The 26,712-nt window shown below is 38.3% G+C and overlaps 1 protein-coding gene and 2 long non-coding RNA genes across 6 annotated transcripts; 2 read left to right on the top strand and 1 right to left on the bottom strand.

Annotated features, from left to right (window-relative positions):
* Positions 1-8,441: 8,441 nt before the first annotated feature.
* LOC136253341 (uncharacterized) lies at positions 8,442-11,613 on the top strand. 2 transcript variants are annotated; one of them, XM_066045994.1, is made up of 6 exons: positions 8,442-8,974; positions 9,914-9,985; positions 10,036-10,119; positions 11,025-11,102; positions 11,155-11,274; positions 11,335-11,613. In XM_066045994.1, exons 1-6 carry the CDS (start codon positions 8,454-8,456, stop codon positions 11,552-11,554), a joined length of 1,095 nt encoding a protein of 364 aa, XP_065902066.1. In that variant the 5' UTR covers positions 8,442-8,453; the 3' UTR covers positions 11,555-11,613. The 2 variants fall into 2 exon arrangements, with proteins under 2 accessions (XP_065902066.1, XP_065902067.1); XM_066045995.1 differs by lacking the exon at positions 10,036-10,119.
* Positions 11,614-13,324: 1,711 nt separating this feature from the next.
* On the top strand, positions 13,325-16,894 carry LOC136253426 (uncharacterized). Of its 3 annotated transcripts, none has more exons than XR_010700127.1 (3): positions 13,325-13,453; positions 13,879-13,985; positions 16,640-16,894. It is a non-coding gene; the product is annotated as an uncharacterized lncRNA (long non-coding RNA). The 3 variants fall into 3 exon arrangements; XR_010700129.1 differs by lacking the exon at positions 16,640-16,894 and adding an exon at positions 15,491-15,608; XR_010700128.1 differs by lacking the exon at positions 16,640-16,894 and adding an exon at positions 15,322-15,375.
* LOC136253427 (uncharacterized) lies at positions 16,202-20,265 on the bottom strand. The gene is made up of 3 exons (XR_010700130.1): positions 20,068-20,265; positions 16,907-16,956; positions 16,202-16,851 (listed from the first exon to the last, which is right to left on the bottom strand). It is a non-coding gene; the product is annotated as an uncharacterized lncRNA (long non-coding RNA).
* Positions 20,266-26,712: the final 6,447 nt, after the last annotated feature.

Here is a 26,712-nt window from a genome sequence, read left to right as displayed (position 1 = left end):
TTTAGGATCATACTGTAACACTACTTTGATCCCTATTCTATATACTTGTTGTTTTTTTTGTTTCACTAGCAATGTATTAATATACATGTAATGTTATATAGGATGACTGTGTATGTATATGGTGGTAATTTGCAAGCAAGTAATTGTGGAGTCACACAACTAACTATTCCACAATCAACCACTGGATTTCATCTGAAAAAGCAGCTCTTAAAGAACCATGCGGATACAAACTATGTTTTGTTATATAACAATAAAAGAATAGATGGGAAGATGTTAGTTTACCGGCAAATTCCAAACTTTGCTTCAATCACCCTCTGTGCCTTGGGTGTAGGTGGTGGAAAGGATGATGAAGTTAATGTTTCTGGTAATAAAAACTATATTTGCTTCTTAGAAATAATGCTATTTAATATTACAGATGAATGTATATCCTGTGGTGAAGATGCCGACATGTTCTGCAGTACTTGTCAGTCCTCTAGGTGTAATACCTGTAATGACCTGTGGCATTCTCATAAGTTAAGAAGAGATCATGTTATCACTGTAAGTATTATACCTGTAAACTGTACCATACAATAGTACTGTACGGTGTAATGTATTTTACGATTGGACTCACAGACTGGACTCATGGACTGAGCTGGAAGCAGCTTTTAACAATAAAATTAATAATCCAGGAATTATCAAATCTTGCAGTGCTGAAGACACCTTTACCGATTTACAACTGCTGGTTCTGTTCTTCTAAACAAATCACGAAGGTCACATTTACACCAATGTATTATCGTAGAATATTTACAAAACACGTGTAGTGCATACTAGTAGTGATAGAAGTTACTGCTCTAGCATATAGATCATTCCTTTGTTGCTCCAGTACTTACTTACTTAGCACTGGTGTTTAGGCTTCAGTGATGAGCCAGTATTAGCTAGTTACATACAGTGAAACCTGTCTAATCTAATCAGTAGGCCCCGGCCGATTATGCCGGCATAATTTAAAGCATAATAGGCAGGCAAAAGCATCGAGCATAATGCTGGCATAATAGGCAAAATACACAAGCATATTGTTGTTTAATTTTACCAAACCTAGGCCATTCCATCATTCTTTGAGTTCCAGCTCGAGTTCCTGCAAACAACGATCTCTCGAACACTCTTCTAGAAGATCCAGCCATTAAGTAGCGCCTTAATACTAATAACTATAATTATTACAGAGTGGCGCTATAAATAAAGTGCCATGGCAGCTGGTGAAGGTGTACTAGCACAACTCAGTGAAGCGTCGTCTGCATCGAGTGATGAACAGGACAGTGATGTCGATGATCATGATACAGTTAGTTTAATATCTTCTACCTCGGGGACGTCTAAGACAACATCGCTAAGTGAATGTCATGGGGAAAGTAGGAGTACCTCTGCTACTGATAACGCTTTAAAGAGAGCTCCATCATCTCTTCTCTCAGTATTACAGCAAGCTAAAACATCAGATTTAAGTCGAAAAAGAGCAATTCGCAATAATCCACCTAAGGGAAAGAAAAGAAAAGTATCTACTGGCACTGGTTCATCTGCATCAACTTCAATGAAATCAGTGACCCCAAGAGATAGGTGCAATCGATTCCCGAAAGAGTACTTGACTGTGTCTGGTGGAAAGCTCTTTTGTGGATGTTGTAGAGAGGAGGTGTCAATGAAGCTTAGCAGTATAAAGCATCACATTGATTCCAATAAGCACAAAGTGAACAAGGAGAAAGAAGCCAAGAGAGTATGCGGTGACAAAACTTTAGCCCAGCAGTTGCAAGCATATGAAAGTGAAACTCATCCTAGAGGTGAAACTCTATCTGAATCGCACAAACTGTACAGAATAAAAGTAGTGACAGCTTTTTTGAAATCAGGAATACCACTTCAAAAGGTTGGCGGACTGAAAGAAGTTTTGGAGATTGGTGGATACAGGCTGACAGATGAAAGAGGTATGCGTGACCTAATACCATTTGTTCGTACTAATGAAGGGAATAAGATCAAGGAAGAGCTTTCAGGGAAATTTGTTTCCATAATTTTTGATGGCACTACCAGGCTTGGGGAGGCTTTTGCTATTGTACTACGGTTTATTTTAGCAGACAAAATTGTGCAAAGGTTGGTAAAGCTACAAATACTTGCAAAGCCAATGAATGGTGAGGAACTAGCTCGTGAGGTTATTAGTATTTTACAAGTTACGTATGGAGTAAAGTCAGATCAGCTCTTGGCATGCATGCATGACCGCGCATCTGTTAATGGTGCAGCCATGAGAACAATAAACGTAGTCTTTCCCTCACTTGTTGATATAGGATGCTACTCTCATACCATTGATTTGGCAGGAGATAAGTTTGATGTTCCAGTACTTGATGAATTTTTTCGACTGTGGGTCAGTTTGTTTGCTCACAGTTCACGGGCAAAAGTTGACTGGCAGACAACAACTGGGATTTCAATTAAGTCTCATAGTTGCACAAGGTGGTGGAGCAAATGGGAAGTGCTGCACCAAGTTTTCAAATATTTCGGTGATATTGTCTCATTTTTACGAAATACAGAAGCATCACCTGCAACTACAGTCAAATTACTGCAGTTGTTTTCTGACAGGCAAAAGCATGAGTATCTGCAGCTTGAACTAGCAGTAGTTATTGATGCAGGTGAACCATTTGTCAAGGCTACGTATAGCCTAGAGGGAGACGGGGCTTTGGCATTCAAATGCTATGAAATATATACCAAACTGCTTAGTGCTATAGAATTACAGCACTATCCCAATCTCTCTGCTGTGGCAAAAAGGTTGACAGGCAGTGTGCATTCCTTGCTTGACAGGTTTATGAAGTATGGGAAAGATAGGGTTACACCTGTTGTGAAGTATTTTAAATCTAAATTTTCAAATGAACTGTCTAAGAGTCTATCAATTTTTAAAGCTGCACGAGTCTTTGCTCCATCAAAAGTGAAAGAAGTGGCACCAGATGTTAGCATTGTTAATTCATTATCAGAAATAACCTTTTTGAACAACAAAACAACATTAGACAATCTCAAGTCTGAACTCCCGCAGTACATTGCGGTATCTGCAGATACATCGCCAGAAGTAGATGTCATGTCCTGGTGGGCTGAACATTCACAGGAGTTACCGCACTGGTCATCCGCTGCAATGATGGTTGCTCTTATACAGCCTTCATCAGGTGCTGTTGAAAGAGTATTCTCAATTTTAACAAACACTTTCAATGCACAGCAAGAGAGTTCCCTTCAAGATTATATTGAAGCATCCCTCATGCTGCAATATAACTATTAGTGACACTATCAGTGCATGTAAAAAACAATCAGTAATTATACTAAAACAATATACATGAATGTTATGTACTGTACTTGTAATGTAGCATAATAAGAAATGATGAGCATAATTTTGAGCATAATGGGCTATACTTTTGAGCAGTGCTCAAAAGCATAATGGGCAAATTTTTGAGCATAATAGGCTGGGGCCTACTAATCAGGTCACTGCATAAAGAGGTCACCTGTCTAAAAATTCCCACATGTGCCAACTGTGTACAAAGTGACCTGCTTACTGCAGCCACCTCCTTAATCAGGTCAAAATTTTTTGTCTCTGATGACCGGAATAGACAGGTTTCACTGTAGTATATAATTTTAAAATGTAGCAGGGATCCAAGCAATAAAAAGTAGTGAAACAAGAGTGTGGTCATCGTGGTTTCAATCGATTATTGGAGTATCCCGAGTCAGCCTACCAAGTTGAAGGTGTGTGGTCACTATTCTGTTATAAATTCAGCTAGTGTAAAAGGGGTATGGCCATCGTGGTCTTGATTGATAGATCCATAATACATAGAATAAAGAATGGGTGCGATTTTGTGACCTACCATGAAGATGCAGGTAGCTATCCAGTACCTCCGTACAGTAGCGTAGTCTAAGTGTCTTAAATAACTTTGTGGCATCTATTATGCTGCTTAAAGAAGGTGTTGATACGGAAAATTAATGCCTCGGTATGGTTTCGTTGGATGAAAAAAAAGACAAGCAGCCTGATTGAAAATAAAAGAAAAGACAAGGCACAGAGGGCACACACACACTCTTCGGAACCCCAAAAAAACATATTATCCCACTGGTGAGTTTGTTATTGTGGTGTAAAATGGTGGCCGTGTGCTGCTTTGTTTGGCCTCTAGGCTTGCGAATGTGGTCAGTGAGTACATGAGGCAGACAAAATTTCTAGTTTTGACAATTTAAAAAAGATTTCTATATCCGGCCACCAGTAAGTGTTTTCTTGTTTTTAATGCTACATTTGATGTTAGATGGGCTAATATTATTCCGTAAAGGTGATTTTCGTCACATAAGATATTTCTAAGCTGGTTTTTAAATGCGGCATTTTTGGTGGCACGCATCATTTCAGGTGATCCCTATGATGTGTACGCATGTGTACACTATTTTCTTACTGTTACGCCTTTGATCCTTCTTTACTGTGGCTATCGCTCATCAGTAGGGTTTCCATCTACGTGAGTAAACAACTGGTATTGTACCAAACTATTCAAGTATATGTGACTTGTGACTGCACTATGGCAAAAATGCAGATATATATTTGCTGCTAGATTATTAAGCAGCCTGATTATTGTTTTCGATAGCTAAGGTTATGGTAATCTGTTTCAAGTTGGCAATATGCTGGCATAGTTGCTGATGTTACATATATTTTTAACAATGGCATGTGATTATAAGTGCTGAAATCATCAGAGTTGACCAATGAGCAGTGAATGCCATTGGGTGATGTAACTGCTGTTCCTGTTTTTTGTTTGTTTAATGTTTATTGTAGTGTCTATACTTAAAACCTTTTGTGTTCAGATATCTGTATCAGAATTGGTAATTTTTGTAGCCAATATATTGGTTATCGCTATATAAGAAAATTTCCATATTGGTGCAGCTCTATTGTATTGCTGTAGTATAAAGTAGGATTTTAGAAGGAAGGTATGAACAGTTGTATCATACGTTGTTGTAGACTAATGATTCCACCTTCATTCTTGAATTAGTACTAAGATGACACTAGAATTTTTAGCTTAAATGCTTTGATATTTGCAAAATATATTAAGGTTTTGTGGTAAGACTAAACAGGTGTCCTGCTGGATAAATCACCTAGCCATAAACTAAGACAATGCATTGTTAGGATTCTTCAGTGGGTAAACACCCTTCTGGAATAATGTAATAAAGTGAAGCTGAGATGATTATTACATTATTCCTGACGGGGTGTATATCCACTGAAGAAATCCTATCACTCCATATCTCTTACCTAGACATAGCATGTAACACAATAATTGTATTTTATTTTATTTTTGTAGGCCATTCACGCATCATTGTCTAAGAGCTTGTTTGAAGATATTCAGAACATGCAATCACAAGACAATGTTTCTGCAGTTGCAGAGCAATACTCTATGCCAGATGATAATGGTTCATTTCAAGAAGCAACTTTGATTGCTACATTTGCAGACTCATTTTGGCTGACCAAGTTTAAGCCATTTCAGAAGGATATCATATTATCAGTGTTAGATGGGAAAGATACTGTGGTTATTCAACCAACTGGAAGTGGAAAATCATTGTGCTATCAATTTCCAGCAATTTACCAGCAAAAAAAGGTGATAGTTGTATCTCCAACTATATCTTTAATGCAGGACCAAGTTACAAATTTGAAGTTGAAAAATGTTCGTGCTGTTTTTCTAGGCTCTGCACAACTAGACAAAAAAGCTGAAATTGATGCATTTTTACCACATAGTGATTACAGCGTAACATTTGTAACTCCTGAATGGATTGCAGTAGAGAAGAACCGTGCAAAAGTTCAACAGCTGGTTGAAGCAGATGAACTCAGCTTGATTGCGATAGATGAGGCTCATCTGTTTCATCAGTGGCAAGAGTTTCGTCATTCATATAAAGACTTGGAGAGGCTAAAAGTGGAGTTCACCAACACACCTTTAATGGTCTTGACAGCAACTGCTAGTGATGTGGTTGAAACAAGCATTTTACGATTGGTACGTTCACCGATGATTTCAAAGGGCAGCATCAATAGGCCTAATGTTTACTTTCAATGTGAAGAACTCAGTAATGAAGATGATTTTACCATTTTTGCAAAAAAAGTTTCTGAAACAATCAACAATGAATTCTGTATAATATACACTGACTTCATAAACAACATCGGTCCTATCATGAGTAAATTGCAAGATAATGGCATTGACTCTTTGCCTTACTATGGTGAAATGGATGCTAAGGCAAGATATTCAAATTATATAAAATGGAAAAATGATGAAGTTAAAGTGATAGTGGCAACAGCAGCTTTTGGGATGGGCATTGACAAAGCAAATATTCGGCATGTTATTAGGTATGGTGTTCCAGAGAGTTTGACAACCTGGGCTCAAGAGCTTGGGAGAGCTGGCAGGGATGGATGTCCAGCTATAGCCACTATTTATTACTGTATGAACAACACTGATCATGCAATGGCATGGATACGAAATCACATTGGCAATGCTGAGTACTGTAAACAATTGTTGGAAGGATTTGTAAGCTCCTGGAAATATGTAATGGCAGATCTCGCAGGAAAATGTCGACGTGAAATACTTCTGAATGCATTCAAAGAAGAGTGCCTGGAAAATGATAACACTGACTGTTGTGATGTTTGTAAGATGGATGTCCAATTAGTAGAAATGACAGAGGAGCTCAAAATATTGGTTGATGCAATAAATGCAGTAGATTGTAAAGGTGAATTGAAAATAGTGCAGTGGATTCGTGGATCGTCCTTGAAGTGGACAGAAGAATATGATAAGAGAAACTTTTCCTATGGTAATTTCAAAGGTAAACCTGAGATTTGGTGGAGAAAATTTATACGACAATGCCATGTTACTGGATATGTGCAGAAGGAGCTTAAATGCATAATAAAGAAAAGCGGACGCTATGCTATCCAGGGAGTGTTGCATGTGCTTCCTAAAGCTCAGATGGTGCTTGATGAAGATAATCCAGTAGTCTTACTGAATGAAGGATCATCCAGTGCTACCAACAGGAGCAAGCCATCATTGTCTATCATTGTCTGTAGGCAGTTCCAGTCATATGCAGGCAGCTGTGCATCAACCTAGTATTTGTGATCGTAAGGGTAAAGGTACGCATGGATTGATTGTTGTTAAGAAACTTTTGTCCGATAAGGAGAACTGGAATGTCCCTGAAAATGAATCTGATTGGCAATTTCCTGGAAGTTTGTGCAAAGGAAAGGATCAATTCGTATTATATATAGAAGATTATCAGAAAGTGTATGCAAGTTGCCCAAAGAATGTTCACTTTTTATGGGCTGATATACAGTTGTCCAAAGGCAAAGTTAATAACTACAAGACCAAAGTACAGATTGATGGAAAAGATGTATCTGTTGTGTTGTATCGCTCTACACCATGTAATGGTGTTAAGGCATGCCCTGAAGACGGTTGTCCTTATGTAGTTGCAATAAGGGAACAGAGACCATGTAAAAACCATCCAAGTAATCCCCTTTACAAAACTAATGACATAGAACCTTGTCCAGTGCAGTTTGCCTACATATACCCGGATGACTCCAATGATCATCGCAGGTGGATCCTAGCTTTTGTACGACAGCCAAAAGGTTCAAAAGAGAGTTTGCACAATCATGATGTTCATGCATCATCACACTTGTTGGCCAAGACTCAAGAAGATATTAAAAATGCAGCTCTAACAAATGTTTCTTTGAAACCATCAGAAGTGTGTAGGGGAAAAGGATTGGGGTATATCCCTTCAGCAGTAGACCAAGCGTCTGCAAGTGTAGAGAGAGTTTTAAGTGTAATGAGCAAAGCACGTAGCAGCTCTGCTTTGTGTAATGCTAAGTGGGATGTAGCATCACTTGAAAAGATGGCTGATAGCATTGATGAAAAGGATGCCTTTCATGGTAGCAACTACTCACAGGTAATGAGAAATGAGCTAACAAAGCTAAGTAGGCCATATTTAGTATCATCTGGTATAGAGAATGGCATTCAGTATATTTTTACAATGAATCCTTTGATGTCTAAAATTTTATCAAAAGCTGAGTTCATCGAAGCTGATATTATGTACAATGAGACAAAGGAATACCCTTACTTATTTAATGCTGCAGCATTTAATGAGACAACAATGGACTGGGTAGTGGTCAGTAGAGTCCGGCTTACTAAACAGGATCACCAGGCGTATTGTTTGGCATTTCGTAAAACTTTTGATAAGTGCTGTTTTGACAATTGTTTGTTTAAGCCTGGAGAATCTCTACTTGCCGTTGTAACAGATTGGAGCGATGCTGAAATACGTGGGTTATGTGATGCTGTTGGAGAAGATGTTGGACAGTCATTGATACGTGGATGCCGTGTCCACTGGAATTGTTCATGGCAAAGAATTCGTGAAAGAGTTGCAAATTCCAAAGATAAAATTTTGGAAAAGTGTGTATTCACAAAATTGCTAGTCAAATATCCAAATTACCCATGGGCGAAGCAGTATGTAACTGCTTCAATGTTTTGTGTAGTCAACAAAGTGCTGAAGAATTGATAGGTATTATTAATGGTTTGAGTGCAGATGAGGCAGTATTTGTGGATAAACATTGCAATTGGTCTAAAGCAAGAAAATGGGCTGAATGGTGGCTGAGACCAAAGCACCTTAAAATGTTGCATAAGGATTTTGCTTTGATGGATTCAAGTGTGTGGAATAGTTCACCAGCAACAACCAATGCTGTAGAGCGCTTAAATGCCCAATGCAAAGCGAAGATACCAATTTCTTTGCAAAATGCTGTAGCAGACGTCTACCAGCTTGACAAGTCTGTGTGTGCAAAGCATTTGGCTGCACTTAATGAATGCAGTGTATCATATCGTGACAAGACTGAGAATGCCAGGAGGGCTAATGCAGCGAAAAGACAACAGCAACGTGTTGGGTCAAGTATACCTGCTGATCCAACAGCCATTCATGGACCACCTGATCGAGCCTGCCACTTTAAGTCTGTTGAAAAAAGGTATGGTACATGTTTGTAAGAAAATTGCTTTTAGGCCAACATAATAGGTGACTGGATCTGCAAAAACCCTACAAAATTGCACGTTTTCAAATTCCATTTTATTACATATTCATAATAATGCATGTACATAGCCAAGTGTATCCTGTGGTGGCGTTTCAGTTTAATTTACTCAGAACTTTTGGATTTATAGCCCTACAAAGTTGCAACAGCAGAAAGTTGAATTTATACAGAAGGCATAAAGAAAGTAAATTCCAGATGCTTACTAAAACATTGTGAAAGAAATGAAGTATGGGTTGAGACTTCCATCGTCATGTTTGCCATAAACAGGGGAATTCCTTGTTGCATCATTTTTATCCTTTGTGGTGCTTTTTTGTTTGAGTACCATTGTTTCAACATCATGAAAACACACATTCATAACTTACATTAACTTAATTTATGTTTTCTTTAGCCTACTGCACTGAAGCAAAAGATTTTCGAACTTCTGTTTAGTGGGCGAATTAGATAATATCCTAGTTTTACCATTGGATTATGTTGGGTTTCTGCAGATCCAGTTGCAAAGACTCGTTGTTTCTCATCACGTACATATAGGTGTTTAAATAAAGCATCAACTGGCTAGTAACAATGCACCTTTCAAAATTGTAAGCTTCATTTGTAACAGATGAAAAACCTATTTCCAAGAAAATAAGTTACAAACGTAGGCATAGCACAAGGGAGGGGGGCTACGGAGGCTGGATCCCCCATTTATATATGTCAAGTGCGCATAAGATATAACAACCAGGATGTGATCCTTCTTAGCCCCCTTACTTTAACATTTATAGCTAAATATGCCCCTGGTTACAAAACAAAGCATTTTAGGTAACTGAACTTATAACATTACATGATTAAATTTTAGTATTTTGAATCCATTGAACTTATTACCATTTATCCATGTGTATATAGAACTGCCAAAAGTAGAGCCACAGCAACTGAAGATATGCAGTTAGAAGTGACAGTTACCAGTAAACAGCCTAGGTGAGATAATGTTCTAAATGCTCATGTATATACACAATGGTATTATTCAGGACATATGGCTCGGGATCCGGCAATAAAACATTGTGCAATGAGGATAGTTTTTCAGATGTTGTAACTACAAGCAAACACCAAAGGTACAGATTACGTTATGCATAGTATTTCTGCTCAGTATTCTTCATCAAAGGTGTATATAAAGCACTATGATCCCTAATATACAGTACTATTGCACTTCATGATCCTTCATGGTATTAATTACGTAGAATTAAAATTTACTTTGATGTGTGTAGGTCTCTTATTCACGAAGAGACCTAGGACAGCTATTGACAACCACAATTCAACCTACAGTAATGCAGTTAGTGCTAACCCTTGTGGACGATTATTATTTAACATGCACCAAGAGCAGTTGCAAGCTGATTGTAACAAAATAAAATTGCACCCAGGTACGCTTTTTTGTCTAAACCATTGCAGTGGTATCTGGTTCACCCTTTATATGGCTGGCCATAGTTAAAACCATGGTGTTACTTGCCGGTTTAGTAGCAGGCAGCTGGCTAAGTTTGTGGTCTTCACAATATCACTCTGTGTAAGCCTAGACAATCATGCTACTCACTTTAGCTGCCATTCTCATGTATCTCTGGAGCCTCAAACTATATGCTGTTTAGCTATCAACTTTACAAACCTCTGTGGCTTTCTGTGACCTCATGCTCGCCGTGAAATTCTCTTGGTGTTTATGATCGGAGCTCTCTATTCTAACTCACTATTAGTGCACCATTGTCTAAAGCAGTCAAGCCACCACTTACATATCAGTGTCTTCGAGGCATACATGCTGAGTAGGAGGTGTGCTAGAATGATGTAACATAGAAACCGAGCTATTACAAAGATAGCTAAAGGTTAGGCATTGTTTATTCCACCTGTCGGAAAATTTAAATCTGTAAATCGTTAGGAAATATTGTACTTGAACAAAGTGTTTTGCTTACAAATGAAAATTAATATTATACATAATTAATTGGTATGTTTTGATATGTATATCTACATTATATAGGACACGTGACTCTGGAACCAGTTCTGCTTCAGGATTAACCATGGAAGATAGCTCACTTGTGGCAACTAAGCAGCAAAGGTATATATGCCAACACACTATGTTCATTGACATCAACATGTTGCTATCGTAGGAAGCATATTTTAACTACTGTCTCAAACTCACTGTGTGGTGATCATGAAGATTGTGTCATGGATGAAGAAGTTGCAGTAAATGATGGTTCTGCTGTTACAACTGCAACCAAAAAGCAAAAGTATTGTACAAGCATTTTATACTTGCAGTAGTAAAGTTTGTTACATATGTACTACTGTAGGATGTCAGATTCAACTTCATTGTATAAGGCTCCAAAACAATCTATGTTAGGACGGAAATTGGTGATGAAATTCATAGTTGACAGAAAGATAAAGTGGTTCAAAGGCATCATAAATGCTTATGATGGGCTAACAGGAAAATATGGAGTGTACTTTCCATTCGACAAGGAAACAGTATACATCTTTGAAAATGATGAAGATGTTAGATTTGTTGACTTGTAACTGTCATACGGAACACGTTTGTGGTAAAAACAATTACACATGTGATAGAACGATCAAGAGTATATACATAATCTGTTATGGTTATATCAACTATTTCCAATGGACAACACACGGCAATGCTTGGGTGTTGTGTGCAGTAACATTTCACTTAGGGACCATCTGTGGCTGTAGATTTTATTCCTACAACACACTGTGGAATGCCTTATGTAATCACAATACTGATTTAATGTACATCTTGCCTCCACAGCCAATGATGAATTACTATTTTAGCAACTATAACCAGTTTTTGGTAACCATAAAAGCTTGGTAATAAGGCCACCTTGTATATTTATCACATTAATGAGGTTATCAGAGTTCATCATAGAGGGAGGGTAATAGGACCAAATAGTATAGTGACATGATGCAAAAGGCAGGCACTTTTTATAAAAGCATGAAACTTGCTTTATTATACTTAAGTTTAAGCATTGTACAGAACCTCCCTTTTCTGGACTTCTATTTTCTGGGCACCTCCATTGTCTGGACAAGTTATGTGGTTTGATAATGAAGTTTGGGTTAGATGAAAGCCAAGTTGCTGTTTACATGTTAGCTAAGTAGCTTGTTTATTTTACTAATAATAACTACAACTTGGTTGCTAGGTGATAATACATTTTTTTACAACTCAGGGGAGGGACCAGAATGCATTGTAGTGACTTCCTACTTTACCCACTGACTGCACAGCACTAACTAATGGTATTACTTGTATTTTTAAGTCGATTACTTCAGCATATCAACATGCATTTCTTAGTTACAAACATTTCTAAGATACAGATGGTGGTAGGTACCAGATCGCCTGGATAAGAGAGGTTCCACTGTAACTGTAGGGCTTGTGAAAAGACACAACTTGGGTTTCAATGTGATGATGATGAGCAGTTTTCAGGGTCCTGAGATCTTCCCTGCAATCAACTTATACAATTACATTAGTTACCTCTGTGTCTGCATGAAAAGCTCAGGATAACTAGTACCACTGAAGGTGTGAGTATAGAAAACAAGGCGGAGCATATATAAGATTTATTCCAAATAACTAGGGTTGTATGATAATAAAAGTTAAATGTAATTATCATGATGACTGACATTATCATGATAAAGCTAATGAATTTTCCAAGAGACACTATCCTTAAAATTACACAAAACCGTGATTATAAAAGTACTCTATGACAGTATTTGTGGTTTTTTTCATTATCACACACTCCTAATTAGAAATATTGTTTGTAAGTAAGTCTAAATACATATATAATTCAGTAAATATAAATCTAGTATTTGACTTAAAATGCTCCCATATAATTATAGAAACTATCTAAAATATAAGGTGTCTTTTAAGTGTAAAGCATTTGACTTAAATCAATCCCATGTATTACACATGGTATGGTTTACTTAAAAGAATCCCATGTGTAACACATGGGAACACTTACTTAAATCAATCCCATGTGTAACACATGGGATTTTTTGTAGTTTTAAGTCAACATCTGCATGACCCTGACTAAGTAAGTAAGTAAGTAACTGACTGATGCCAGCGTAACTCGATAACGGGTAAGGCTACGGACTTGATTTTTTTACTGTTCGACGTCGCTTCGGCCCGACAGGGTGAATTTTTTTTTCGATCTCGTTAAGCACAGAGATTCGCGCGCCCCAAAACTAATTAGTATAATTCCGTATTTTTAAAAGGGTTTCGTTACTTTCACATCGTTTGATGCTCCACGTAAAATTACGTAACAACATTGCGTTAGAGGCGCTTTAATAAAATAATTATTAAGCACTGACTGAGGACACGCTTTATCAAACCAGATACATAGAATCTAATGGGGAGAGGTAACAGCAGCCAGCTAGTGTTCTGTGACTAAGGGGTCTGCCAGAATAACAGAGGTAAGTAACGTATGCAGCAGTATGTATCACATCACCACCAAGATCACTTTAATATGCCTGGTTGTAACTTGATGTTTTATGCTGCAATACCGCTATTAATGCTATGAACAGAACTCTTAACACAGACATGGTAACAATTTCCTTCACTCCAGATATATTTCAACCTGCCTTGGTCAATTATAGTAAGGGCAGAGGCTCAGATTGTCCCATGCAGTTGCACAGTGTTGATGGTTTTGCAGCAGTGTTCGTAGTTGAAGTATTCTTTACTAGAGGAATAGCATAACTGTAGCTAATGGATAATACTGTAGCCTCTTTCCCAAGGGTCTGAAACTCACATAATCTTACAATTTCTGAAACAGTTTTTGTTACTTTCACATTGTTTGATGCACCTCTACATACCATTATGTAACAACACTACATTATAGGCACATTGATAAAGCACTGAGACACGTCAAACTCAATAGGTGACAGCAGCCAGTCTTGTGATGACTGAAGATGATGTGCGACTAATTGGTCTGCCAGGATAACAGAGGTATGTATGCATTATGTATCACATCACCTCTATTACCTTCCATTATCCTTGAGTGTACTGTTTTAAAAATGCTATGAACAGAATTCTTAGCACAAGCATGGTGATAATTTACTTCAGGGATATTTCAACCTACTGGTGACCATCTTTTAATAGGGACCTAGTGTACGTTTGTTTCACTGGGGTGTCACACAAGCACTCACTATTGGATGATCTGCGTCAAAGACAAAATTTACCTTAGCCTTTGGCTTACAGCTTTTGACCTGACTTGAATGCATCTTCCTGAAATTTTGTCTGCTGTTTTAGGCTTAATTGTTAGGTTTTCATCCCTGGCCACATCCACTGTGGCCATTTAGCATTTTAAAAAGTTAGTATAACTAGCTATAGTAAACCAAGAAAGCTGCTGTCTGGGCCATGTGAGCCAGCTAGATATAAATCCTTACACCTTCATTGTTACTTTAAGTGTTGAAACTATTTAGGTTTATTATATCCATTTACCAAACACACCAGTCCTGTGCTTTAAAATTTCTTAATACATCCTATCTATATAACCAGGGGAGTAGGACAAGACCACGTGAATGCGTAATAATGTTGCACAAGTACTTAAAGTATTTCATGTGAACTGAATAGACCCTGTACAAAAAGTAGAGGAAGGGGTTTGATACATATTTTGCTCTATTTAGTTTGTTGCTTGCAATGGTGTGATTCATGATTGGAAAGATGCTGCTGTTATGGCAAGGGCTAAAAAGGGGGGCTAGTCGTGGCCAAAAAACTAGTTGTAAATGGTGATTGGGGTAGTTCTAAAATTTAGACAAAATAGCCAGGTTTACTACAGGAAAGTATACTCTTACCTCTTACCTCTTAACTCTTTTACAATTTACCACAGGGATTTGACTAAAAGTCTAAAGATACATCTTGAGATAGCCATTTTCAAAAATTTTCTATTTCATGGTCTACTACTCTGATAAAAAATTACCTTACTAGTTTTAATTTCTTTCTTACAGTTCACTATAAACTGAAAATCAACACATTCATCAAATCAATGCTTTCACGCACATAATTATATACATAGTTATTTTGTCCCTTCAGCTTGCTAATTATTTCCAGATCTCACTCATTCTCTAAAATCATTTCCAGGTTCAATCTTGGCACACTTATGTTTCAAAATTCTTGGGAGTATGCCCAGACCCCTAGAAATCCCTCTTTACTGCCACTTTGTCTCATGACTTTCATGTCAACAGTAACAGTAGGCATCAATGATTACAATACAATCGTTGTTGCATGATCTATTACTTTCAACAGGTAGTATGACTACGGTTTAATAAAATATTTTTGTTAGTGCTTTGTAGTGCACGTGATCTTGTCTTACCCCTCTGATCTACAACTGTGAAAGATACATCATTGAAATCACAGTGAAATTATTACAGAAGTTTTTCTATCTCGTAAGTTTTAATATTTATTTATAGGTAACTCTGAGTTTTAACACTTCTTCCCATCTTCCACTGTAGTGATATTTTGTAGTCTTGACTGTTGACTGTGAGTTTGACCACAATCACAGATTGAGATTGACTTAGTAAGTGATACGTGATACCCCTAGTGTTTTGTTTTATAAGCCTAGCACTACAATTAAACAGTTGATTCTGAAGTCACAGTCTAACCCCCTCCACCATACTCCAAATAACCCACACCCTGTTTTCCCATTGTTAGGGACCCGCCGATTATGCTGGCATAATTATGAGCATAATAGGTGTCTGAAAGCATTGAGCATAATGCTAGCATAATAGGTAGAATATTTGTGTAATAGTATGAATTCTTACTTATCAAAATAGCTATCACAAAAAGATCGATATACTCTAATAGAACAGTCAGTAACTCTAATAGAACAATCATATAACTGACTGTTCTATTAGAGTATATCGATCTTTTCTGTGATATGCATTGACAAGTTTGTGCTTCAGCCACTTATTATTTATCCATGAATTGGAAATTATTACTAGAGCATGGGAACTGAAGCATAAATAATTGGGCATAATTTGAGCATAATGGGTAAGTATTGAGCATATATTTAAGCATAATAGGTAAATTTTTGAGCAGTGCAGCATAGCATAATAGGTAAAATTATGAGCATAATCGGCGGGTCCCTACCCATTGTAATCTATAACATCTGGGTTTTGCACCACTAGCAACTGTAGTAGGCTATCATTGTTACCATACAACCAACAACATACTTAGTAACCATAGATACAAGACAATAACCATATGTAAGTCCAGGAGCACGACTACCTGAAAACTTACATTCATAAGTGAATAGAATATAATGAAAGACTAAATACAACAATGGAGAGTGAGGGCTAGCAGCAAGAAATCAAAACGTAAAAATTTTGAGCCATCCAGCACCAATATGATTCAGGGAAAAACCCACTGGGTTTTACCCACATACGCATGTTACGCACATCAGTAATGTCATCAGTAATGACTGAGTTTCTTTCTGTAGCTATGTATGTGTTCACTTCTTCATTTTGATGACAGTAGTGACTTTCCATGTAGAATTCTGCCGTTCTCCTAATACAAATGTCATTTTTTGCAAAGTTTTTTTTAGACATACTCTGTAAAATGAAATACAATAGTAATTGTTTTGTTTGTTTTTGTTAATGCAGGTAGCAATGATGTCATCGTCTAATTGCGGGTCAGTCATGACTACTCGCACAGCAGGTGAAATTGGCCAGTATCTCCTCATATTGTACATAGAACTCTATCATCAAGGGTGACTTTTTTTGCTGAAGAGCTGCAGCATTTGCAATAGTGTGATGCTACACTGTGGTACATCGCTCAATAACTTTTTGTTCCAAGTTTTATATACATGCTGTAACTGATCATATTATTGTTGTTTAAATATCACATCTTTTTATTTACAAATAACTAACCCTTTGTTATCACATCTTTATAGTAGATCCAATATTATCGTAACTTCTTTCTGTAACAGAACATGTACAGTATGTTACCTCTATTACATTCAGATGGTAGCCCTAATAATTTATGAATGGAATGTGGCTTATTCGTGGTAATGCTTGACCTGCTAAAACACCCTGAAGCTTTTATTTCAAATGTCCTATGTGGTCTGACAATTTCACTGTTTTATATGTACTAGGAACACACCATTTGGTCTTCTTTTCTGAATTTGGAACCAAACCATTATGTCTTTATTTATTATACTGGACAGTCTGTAATTATTGATGCATCCAGTGGGGGGAGGGGGAATGCATAATCAATAGAGACACTAACAATAATGTTCATGCACGTGTAGACAGTTCAAGAGTGTCATTATCTACAACTTCACAATTATCATTTGTACACTCAGTCAGATTGTTATCACCAGGAACTTGTCGCTTCTCCAACAGAGGGGACATTACTTGTACATTTTCTAAGTACGATTTCACCATTAAGTATTATTCATAACCTTTCCGTAGTTGACTCTCCAACAAACCCCATACATATTCACTGTACACAGAATCACAACTGCACTTTACCTTTGATTTAAACCCCTGGGTTACCATACATGAATTGGATCACTTCATCTGAAGCCTATACGTACTTAATGTCCCTAGCAGTGCAAAACACGCTGTGCTGTACATGATACTGCTGTACATGATACGAAAGCAGTGGATTTTTAAACAACATTTCAGTCTAATAAATAGAGTAGTTACAGTTGTACAGGAGCAGCTTTACATAGTAATAGCATGTTTCAAGCCTTTAGTGAAAGGGGAAAGGGTCCTGATGTAGGGAAAGAGAATAGTGCACGTGCTGAATTGTCGCTGTTCAATATAGTGCAGACCAGCTAATTAAATTACTTCACACTTGGACACGCTGACATGGTCCACATTCTGTGGGTATGCCTTACAATGACAGTGTACAGGACAAAGTTCTTGTAAACAATTTCAATTTAGTACATACTGTAACAGTATAGTTGGTATTTGAAGGCACACACATGTTGCTGTACCTTAATTTGTTTGCTACTGATTATGGAGGATGATTTGATGCCTACCAACTGAGGCGATTCACTTGGTTTGTCTTTTAACTCAGACTCTACTGATTGTGTGCAGTGTAACACCATTTTGCAGTAAATGTACTTGAAATTTAACTGTTAGACTGGAGTGATTCAATTATATCTAATCAGGAGCAAGAGTTGAACTCAGGGGCGTAGCTAGCCAGAAGGTGATGGAGGGGCAGGCATGCCCCCACGAAACACTAAAAATCATTCATAATTGCAAAAAAGGCTAATGACCCAATGGTGGGCTAGCCAACATACGGTGTTGTATTATTACAGCTTAAATAACTAGCTACGTAACCATTTCAGTACAGACTGCTTCCAATCGAGGTAGCTATATTTGTCGAGCATCATCGCACGTGCCACAACTGTACTCCAACAAATTCATCCACAGTCCGGTAGAGCTAATACTTTAGTGCAAATACAGGTTACTTTACGTTAGCCACAGCCTGTGCTGCAGTCCTAGCACACTGCTGACAGGATGACGTATTCACTCACTTCACTCAGCGAAATTCAAATGCCATGTATTGCTTGAAATCCCACCTGTCTTGCTAGCAGAACTTGTAAACTTGACTGATCCACCTGACTGACTAAGTAAAAACAGACTGCACTGCCGTACGTACAAAGGTCCAGTGTGATCGACTCGATAAAATAAACTTGGTACATTTATTTAGCTAACACTTTATCACCTCGTAGACAGTAGGTTCATAGCGTCATCTGGTCTCCTTTGTCACTTGTGAGTTGTGACTCCTGCCGTGGAGAAGCGGGTCACTCTTTTTAGATTCAAAAATGTTCTACTGGTCACACGAGTAATCTAGGCTAAATATAGAAGTATGTGTCTAATATTTTCGTTCGATGGATTCGCGAGTGAGTTGAATGTTGTGTGTGCGCATTCACTAGCAGCCCCTGGTGATACCGCGTAGTAGTGTACATAATTTACAGTCATTTGCGTGTCAGTTTAATACTGGTAAACTTGTAACGAAGGTTTAAAAAAAAAATCATTTAGTGATGGGGGGGCAAATGCCCCCCCTTAGCTACGCCTCTGGTTGAACTTGCACACGCTGGATAACAAATGGCAGAAATGATAACCCTCTTGAGTTTACTTAATATTGGGACAGTCTGTACTAATATATTGCAGGTCCCTATGGTGAATGGGTGAATCCTCAAATTCCCTGTATCCCACCAGTCCCAACATAAGCAGCCCATTGTGTTTATGTTATGAAGTAACAGCTGCTTGTGCCTAATTGTATAAAATAACAAAGGTTATCTGCACGCACAACATGGGGCAGGGTACAAAACCTTGCATGAGACTGTACTATCAGCAAAGATTGCAAATGTAATTTAATGCCAATATTCCTGTATTAACTAATTCAATGAAATATTAAAAATTAATTTAAGGTGTTTAATCAAGCAATACAGCTACTCAACCTATACAGCACTGTGCATGACAATAAATTGATTTCAGTGGCCGCTTTGAGCTTCAGTAATGGTGGAGTAATATATAACATACACCTGTAGAATGGCATGACCCACACACTATAGCTAACTGTCACAAATGAAAGGCAGACAGCGCTGCACAGATGATTAGGTATGCAGATATTTAACAAAGTTTTAGATACAACAGGAAGTACTGACGAAAGAAAAATTTGAAGAATTCACAATATTATTAATCAGCTTTGACGAAATAAAATTTGACGAAAAGCAAAAAAAAACAGGTCTAAACACTGACTTTTGAAGTGCTTATTGGACAAATTAACCAATTTGTCAAATTTTACTTTTGTAAGGGGGGGGGGGATTCTGTAGGTCTAGTTCAACTACCAACACTGCAAAACCATCAACACCACTGCAGGGACAATCTAAGCCTTTGCCCCTCTACTATAATTGACCAAGGCAAGTTGAAATATATCTGAACTAAAGGAATTATCACCATGTCTATGTTAAGAATTCTGTTCATAGCATTGTAGCATAAAACATTACAACCAGGCAAACAGTGGTGATCTTGGTGGTGATGTGATACATACTCATGCATACATAACTCACTTCTGTTATCCTGGCAGACCCCTTAGTAGCACGTCATCACAGGCCACTGGCTGCTGTCACCTCTCCCCAGAATCGAGGTTTGATAAAGCGTGTCAGTGTGCTTAATAATTATTATTTTATAAAAGCGCCTATAGCGCAGTGTTGTTACGTAATTTTACGTAGCGCATCAAACGATGTGAAAGTAACGAAACCCATTTTTAAAAATGCATCTCTTCCGTATCACGATTCGTTCATGGCACGTTGCGTACAAGCAGAGGTCACCAGACAGTACTCCAGTTTTATGAATCCTCCAGAGTCCAAGGTAGACTGGTAAGTATGGTCATTATCTATGGGTGTATTTTACTTGAGTATAAACTGATATTTGTTAGTTCATTAAAAGAATAAACTCGCTACAAAACTTATACCAGACTAACACATGAAAAATCCATCTTTAATACAGACACAATGTGTGTGTGCGTGTGTGTGCTTATATCAAGAAAAGCAAGGGGGTGTCACTGCAATATACACTGCACTGCGATCTGCGACCGCGGTCAAAGTCGAAGGTCAAAGGTCAACTCCAAGACATCAGCCAAGTCAACGAACAACGAGCAATTTCGGTTGCCGGTCAACGGACAAGACACTCACTATATAGAAACCCACAATCACTTTTTTTTCCTTATAATGTTGAGTATACAGAAATGTACAATAATAATACGGATATGCGCGCGCGCGCCTAAAATTGCAGCTGCGGCGGTGAAACCTGTCAGTGACCGTTCGGGCTGCTACAGTACTAGTGCTATTATCTAATGGATCCTTGGCTGATGGAAGAAGGCATTAAAGTTGCCCTTGCGTACAAGCATGAGCAGAATAAGAAACGCGTAGCGAAGGTCTGGAGGTTTTATACTCGGTCACTCGACTCCTACACTTTAGCTCAAGTTAAGGAAGAGCTTTTGGAATTTTTTCCAGATATTGCAGCAAGACACCTTACGCTGAAGTTACATTACCGTGACTCATTCGTGGGAATGATAAACATTGATACTGATAAAGATTTGAAGGTATATTGTCACATACATAGTACTAGTGCTTTGCAATACCTATGTGTATAGCTACTAGCTATAGTAAACTACATTTCATTATTATAGCCAGTTCACTGCAGTAAAAACAAGTGGGAAGTGGGACCTCAATATGAGAGGCAGGGGCGGATCCAGGGGGTGTTCAAAGGGTTCCATGGAACCACCCTTTTGAGAGAGCCTTTCTTACTCGAGATACTCTAATAGAGCAGCCACAGTAGTCTTAAGAGGAGCAGTGTAGTAAGCTATGTATCTAGCTATAAATAAGGACATATAGTTGGTGAGGGTATCTATGATGAGGGGAAACAATTGTCAGCAGGTGATGACCTTTTTTTTGGCTTTGACTTACAGCTAGGCTGAAGTTGCAATTCCAGATTGGAAACCCCCTTTTTAAAAGTCTGGATCTGCCCCTGAGAAGTTGATAAGAAGTGTCCACTCAAGTTTGGTGCTTGGCCCCCGGGGCTGCACAGCCAGGGGACCATAGAGGCAAAATGCTCTATCTCAGCCCTCTCCCCTCTTGGCAACCAGGCCCTGCTTTGAAGTATACCCATAGATAGCCATATAAATTGCTAGCTAGCTATTGAGTTGTACACGCTAGCTATTCAGTACTGATTCTGGATTTGCAGGAAGCACTGTCTTCATTTATGATTGAAACAGACATACCGTACAGATGTTTCTACATTGAGGAAGAAGTGCCTTCCTTATCTAATGCCGAAGAAGAAAGCACTGCAAAAAAAAAGAGAAAGAACATGGAGACTACTTCTACACCAGCCAGTAAAAAACTAAATTCTGGGACAGAAATGGTATGATTTTACTTGCATACAACAGTGTTTTACATGTAATAATTTAATCAGATGCCACCAATGGACATGGAGAAGTTGGAAAAGATTCTAGAAAAAGCCACAAAAGAGGAAGGAGTATCAGAGCAACCACTATACATTGATGAAGTGGATAAAGTTGTGAAGTATCAATGGTGTGGGGACGAGTTTAAGGGTAGCGTGCAGTTGAAGCACATCAATCAGCATATCAAGAAAGCTGCTTTTCACCATCAGAAGAGAAGGGACATCACTGGCAAAGGTGCAAAACAAAGTGACATTAGGATTTTTTTTTGTACTTGACTATATTATAATATTACATGGTTATTTATAGGTGTAAATACTACATTCACAGTATAACTATGCACATATCATTTTGCGTAACATGAACATATGTATAATAAATGCCCCTAATCAGAAACCTTCCAACCTCATGGCTTACAATATTATATATTGGATAACTTATTACACATTTCTTAATTTGTAATGCACCTATCTATGTATTGGCCCACCAACCCTGGCCCCTGGACATAGGTGGGGTTTTACAAGAGGAAATGACACAAAAATGTTTTCCCATGATGGGGCATATGACAATCATTCATTAAGCACCTAAGACTTTTTTGCTGCAACTTTCAATGCTATGTTGAATCCCCGTAACACAAATGCAGCCAATAGTGGGGGATTTGACATGCTAGGTTTGCCCTACTATGAGGCTTTTGACATTCGGCTGTGGCAAATCCCCACTATAGTTCCATGTATGCCTGAGGGGGGTAGTGGGGCAATTCATTGATAGGTACATAATGTATATGCATGTTAGCTATGTCTGCCCCCATCACTTTGGGCTGGCTATATATATGCCACTGTAGCAGATACTACAGCTACTCTCCAAACAATAATATTTCTGCATACTTGCAGTTACAAGTCTAAATATGCTTTTACAGACTTTCAGAACAATACTACAACAGCTGACATAGGTGAAATAGCAGCTGGCAGTAAACATTTTGAGAGTGATGCCATTGAAAGTATGTAGTTTCAGTATGCAAGAGTGCAATCATTATGAGTGTCTTTGCATAGCTGAATGCTGTGGGGTCTATGACAGAAAGTTTGCAGAGCTTCATGGAGACCGATGTGGAGGATGCACTAGTGCTAAAACACCGTGGGAAAATGCTAAATTCAACAATCAGTTAACACATGTACATGATGGAGAAATCAGCATTTCCATACACTGCATGTGCTGTACAGAGTACAAGGCATGGAAAAAGAACCACCCTGATGAGTGTAAGAAATTACAGCAGTATGCTAATAGACCATTTCATTACACAGTATGTCCAGACAAACAGGTGAAGGTAATGGAACAGGGGAGAAAGGAAGTATACACGGGCACCATTTACTCGACAAAATGCACCGGTATTGCATGTACCAGTGGGGACCATCCGTATATGTGTGCATACTGCTTTGAACTGACGTGTGGCAAATCTTCACCTTTGTTAAGAAAGTTTAACAGATCTAAACAATTGAGGAATCCCAGGTGCAATGACCTCCGTGCCACCAAGAGAGTAGTTGTACACAAATTTTGTTCTGCTCCCCATATGAAAAATGCCTTAAGCCATCAAACTCAACTAGCAAAAATGCATAAAGAGAAAAACACAAAGCTACAGGCAACAGTGGAAAAAATGTTGCATTCAAAATGGAATGAAAATCAGTCAGCATAATTATCCTTTCTTAGTAGAATTACAAAAGCTGATTGTTGATAAGCAGCTGAGTGATTTTGATGCATCATTTTTAGCAACTGGGTGCAAAAGAAAGCAAAGGGATGTATCTGGAGAGCAGATGAGCAAGCTCGCTCATTAGCAATTTTGTACAGTAACAAGCTCGGCCAAAAAACATACAAAGAATTGGCACCACTGCTTGGATTGCCAACTGTTCGACAAACACAGAAAATTAGAAGCAAGAGTTCTAATGAAGAACATTACATGCTTGGCATTAACAGTTGGGCTATACAAAAAGCTTCAGAAAGAGGAAAGGTACCATTGCAAAACAGCATGGATGGTACCCGTGTAATATGCATAGTAGAATTGTACAGGTACCAGTACTTAGTTGGTGAAGAGTTTCCTGCAGATGTTCGGTACTATCCAACAGAATCGCAGCTTCCCATTATGCAGGATCCCAAACAAGTAGAGACCTACATTTTGACAGTAAGGAAAAATAACCAGTATGCAGCAGAAGCATACAGTTTGAACTTGTGCGATACAACTGGGGTATTAGATGACATAATTATAGGGTGCATCCCAGAAGCAAAAAAGGGGGTCACTGGTAGTCACATTTTTGCATTGATGCTAGAAATTGAGAAACAGGCCAAGTGTCACCGTTTGTCGCTTGTTGGACATTGTACAGATTCTGCGGGTAATTCTCTTTGTGCACTGGTTAAACTAGCCTCACCCTCAACTTTTCAAAACTTCGATTGCCATATCAAGTTTGTTGGCTTGAAAATAAAGGGATTTGTGTTTTATGCTCCCATTCTTAGAGAAGTACCATCTATTGCATACCCTTGTTGGGACCATTCAGGAAGAACTTCGATCAGAAATTTGATGGATGAGAATATTAAAATTGTTTGTGAAGTGTTGCCAGCAGGCAACATTCAAAAGTATTCTTTTGCCACCATCTATGACCTAAAGGCCCTCAAGGCTATAAGTCCAACTTGCACAATTAGACATGCTGATATTACACCACATGTGCGTCAAAACTGTGATGCCACAGTGAGGGTAATATCAAAAGCAACCATTGAGGCCCTAAAAGAACACATGCCCGAAGCTAAAGCTACCCGTTTATACTTGCAAGCATCATTGTGGATTCATGAGCCATTCCGCAATGAGAAATTTGGTTCTCCAATGGCTGTAGTACAAAGTTTATGGGCAGGAGTGATGACATGGCGGAGATGGAGAAAGTATGTAGAACTAGCCAGTGGTATCGGATTGCAAGATAATTTCATTAGTAGGAGTCACTATCTTACATTGGAATTGCTTGGACATGCTGGGATTCTCCATCAACTTGTTTTGTATTTGTCATTTCCTGACTTGGATATCAAAGAATACAGCCTTAGAAATACTGGGAATAGGAGCATTGAGGCTATGCATTCGGTTCTGCGTGGTGGCACAGCTAATCTACCAATTACATCTGCCAATTTGACCTACCAAGATTTCCTCAGTAGATTGAATAAAGTAAACCAAATAAAGAAAGCTGAGCATTCATTGCAAAAGATTACAGGGAATTATATTTGCAGCACAAAGAAGCGCCAGATCACCAATGCAAAATCTTCTGGTGAACAAAGTGTTCATGACAAACCATATGAAAAGCCTGCATGTTATAGCACTTTTGTATCAGATTTAATGGCTTCTTGTGACATGGGTGATAAAAATTCGATAACACTGCTAGAAGCACTAGCTCCACAATTAGTTACACTGTTGAAGAAGTACAAGCAATGGGATAACCCTGATCACTGTCTTGACACGACAAAAGGGTCACTGGAGTCACTTCCAGTTATTATGGCAGCTGCTGAATTGCATGAAGCTACAGCTACATTGAGTGACAACACAATTGATGGACTAATTGGGTACAGTTTAAGAGGCACTGACACTACTGATCATGATGTAGCACAAGAGGACCATTATAAAACTGACACATCACTTGTTCAAGAAGTAGCAGAAACTATGACATGGCTTAGTGATGATGCTGGTCAGGCAGTTGTAAGCAATGATGTGCATGAAGATGGGTGCCATGGTGGTCTGAGTAGTCAGGCAGTTGTAAGCAATGATGTGCATGAAGATGGGTGCCATGGTGGTCTTGCAATTGGCAGTCAGGCAATTAGCAATTATGATGCAGACCGTACTGATGTGAGTCATGATGAAGCTGTTTGCAACTTATTGATTGACAGTGAGGTGAGCCTATTCAGTGAAAAGTGGAATGCTAGAAGTGCTAAAAGTCTCATTAAAACACTCCAACCATTTCGTGAAATGCCATCCAAGGATCGACGGAAGAGGTTTGCTGCTGGCCAACTATATGGAGATTCTGAAAAGCCTAACAGTCATGATGTCTCACTGTTTGAGTTTTGGGCAATTGGAACAACCAAGTTGCAAAATGCACATTGCTTTCTACTTGGAAAAATAATATTTATGTCGCATCTGGGCAAGAGCTGCACCAGTGAAATGAAGACAAATCCAAACTTGAACATCATGTTTGAAGTATATGAGTATGACAGTCTATCAAGATGTTACAGTAGCAATGGACGAAGTGGCTTTTTAAAAGTGAAGTGTTTGATAGCAAATGTGAACAATGAAGTTTCACTGGATAATGATAAGATTTCATTTGACTATAGCAAGGTTGCTGAACTTCAAGAATACTTACCATTTCATGATGATGTTGATATTGACTCTCGTTTTCCCAAACAATGCACTGCCAGTGCAACCACTGATCTAGTTGATGACTCAAATGAGTCAGATCCATTTATAGTTGACAAGATTATTAGCAAAAGATTTAACTCACATAAGGTTCAATATGAATTTTTAGTCAGCTGGGTGGGCTACAGCGACCAAACATGGGAACTGCCTTGTAATATACCAGACAAGAAAATCGAGGAATATGAGAGCAGGAACAATCAAGAACCACACACAGTTCCAAGTCATTCATACGGAACAAGGACAAACAGGAAACAGACTACAAAAAAAGACTATATCAAAACTTTTTAGATATTTTTGTACATATATAATAATATACACGTATTATCG

The sequence above is a fragment of the Dysidea avara genome, chromosome 4 (assembly GCF_963678975.1).
Source record: "Dysidea avara chromosome 4, odDysAvar1.4, whole genome shotgun sequence".
In the NCBI taxonomy this organism is placed as follows: Eukaryota; Metazoa; Porifera; class Demospongiae; order Dictyoceratida; family Dysideidae; genus Dysidea; species Dysidea avara.
Note: the sequence above shows the minus strand (reverse complement) of the source record. Positions and strands in the feature narration are given on the sequence as shown.

Bases quoted from the DNA above. Each gene is read 5' to 3' on its own strand.
- LOC136253341 (XM_066045994.1), top strand. From the start codon at position 8,454: ATGGGCGAAGCAGTATGTAACTGCTTCAATGTTTTGTGTAGTCAACAA. The intron at 8,975-9,913 runs GTATGGTACATG...ATGTGTATATAG, and splicing joins TTTAAGTCTGTTGAAAAAAG to AACTGCCAAAAGTAGAGCCA. The intron at 11,275-11,334 runs GTATTGTACAAG...GTACTACTGTAG, and splicing joins ACTGCAACCAAAAAGCAAAA to GATGTCAGATTCAACTTCAT.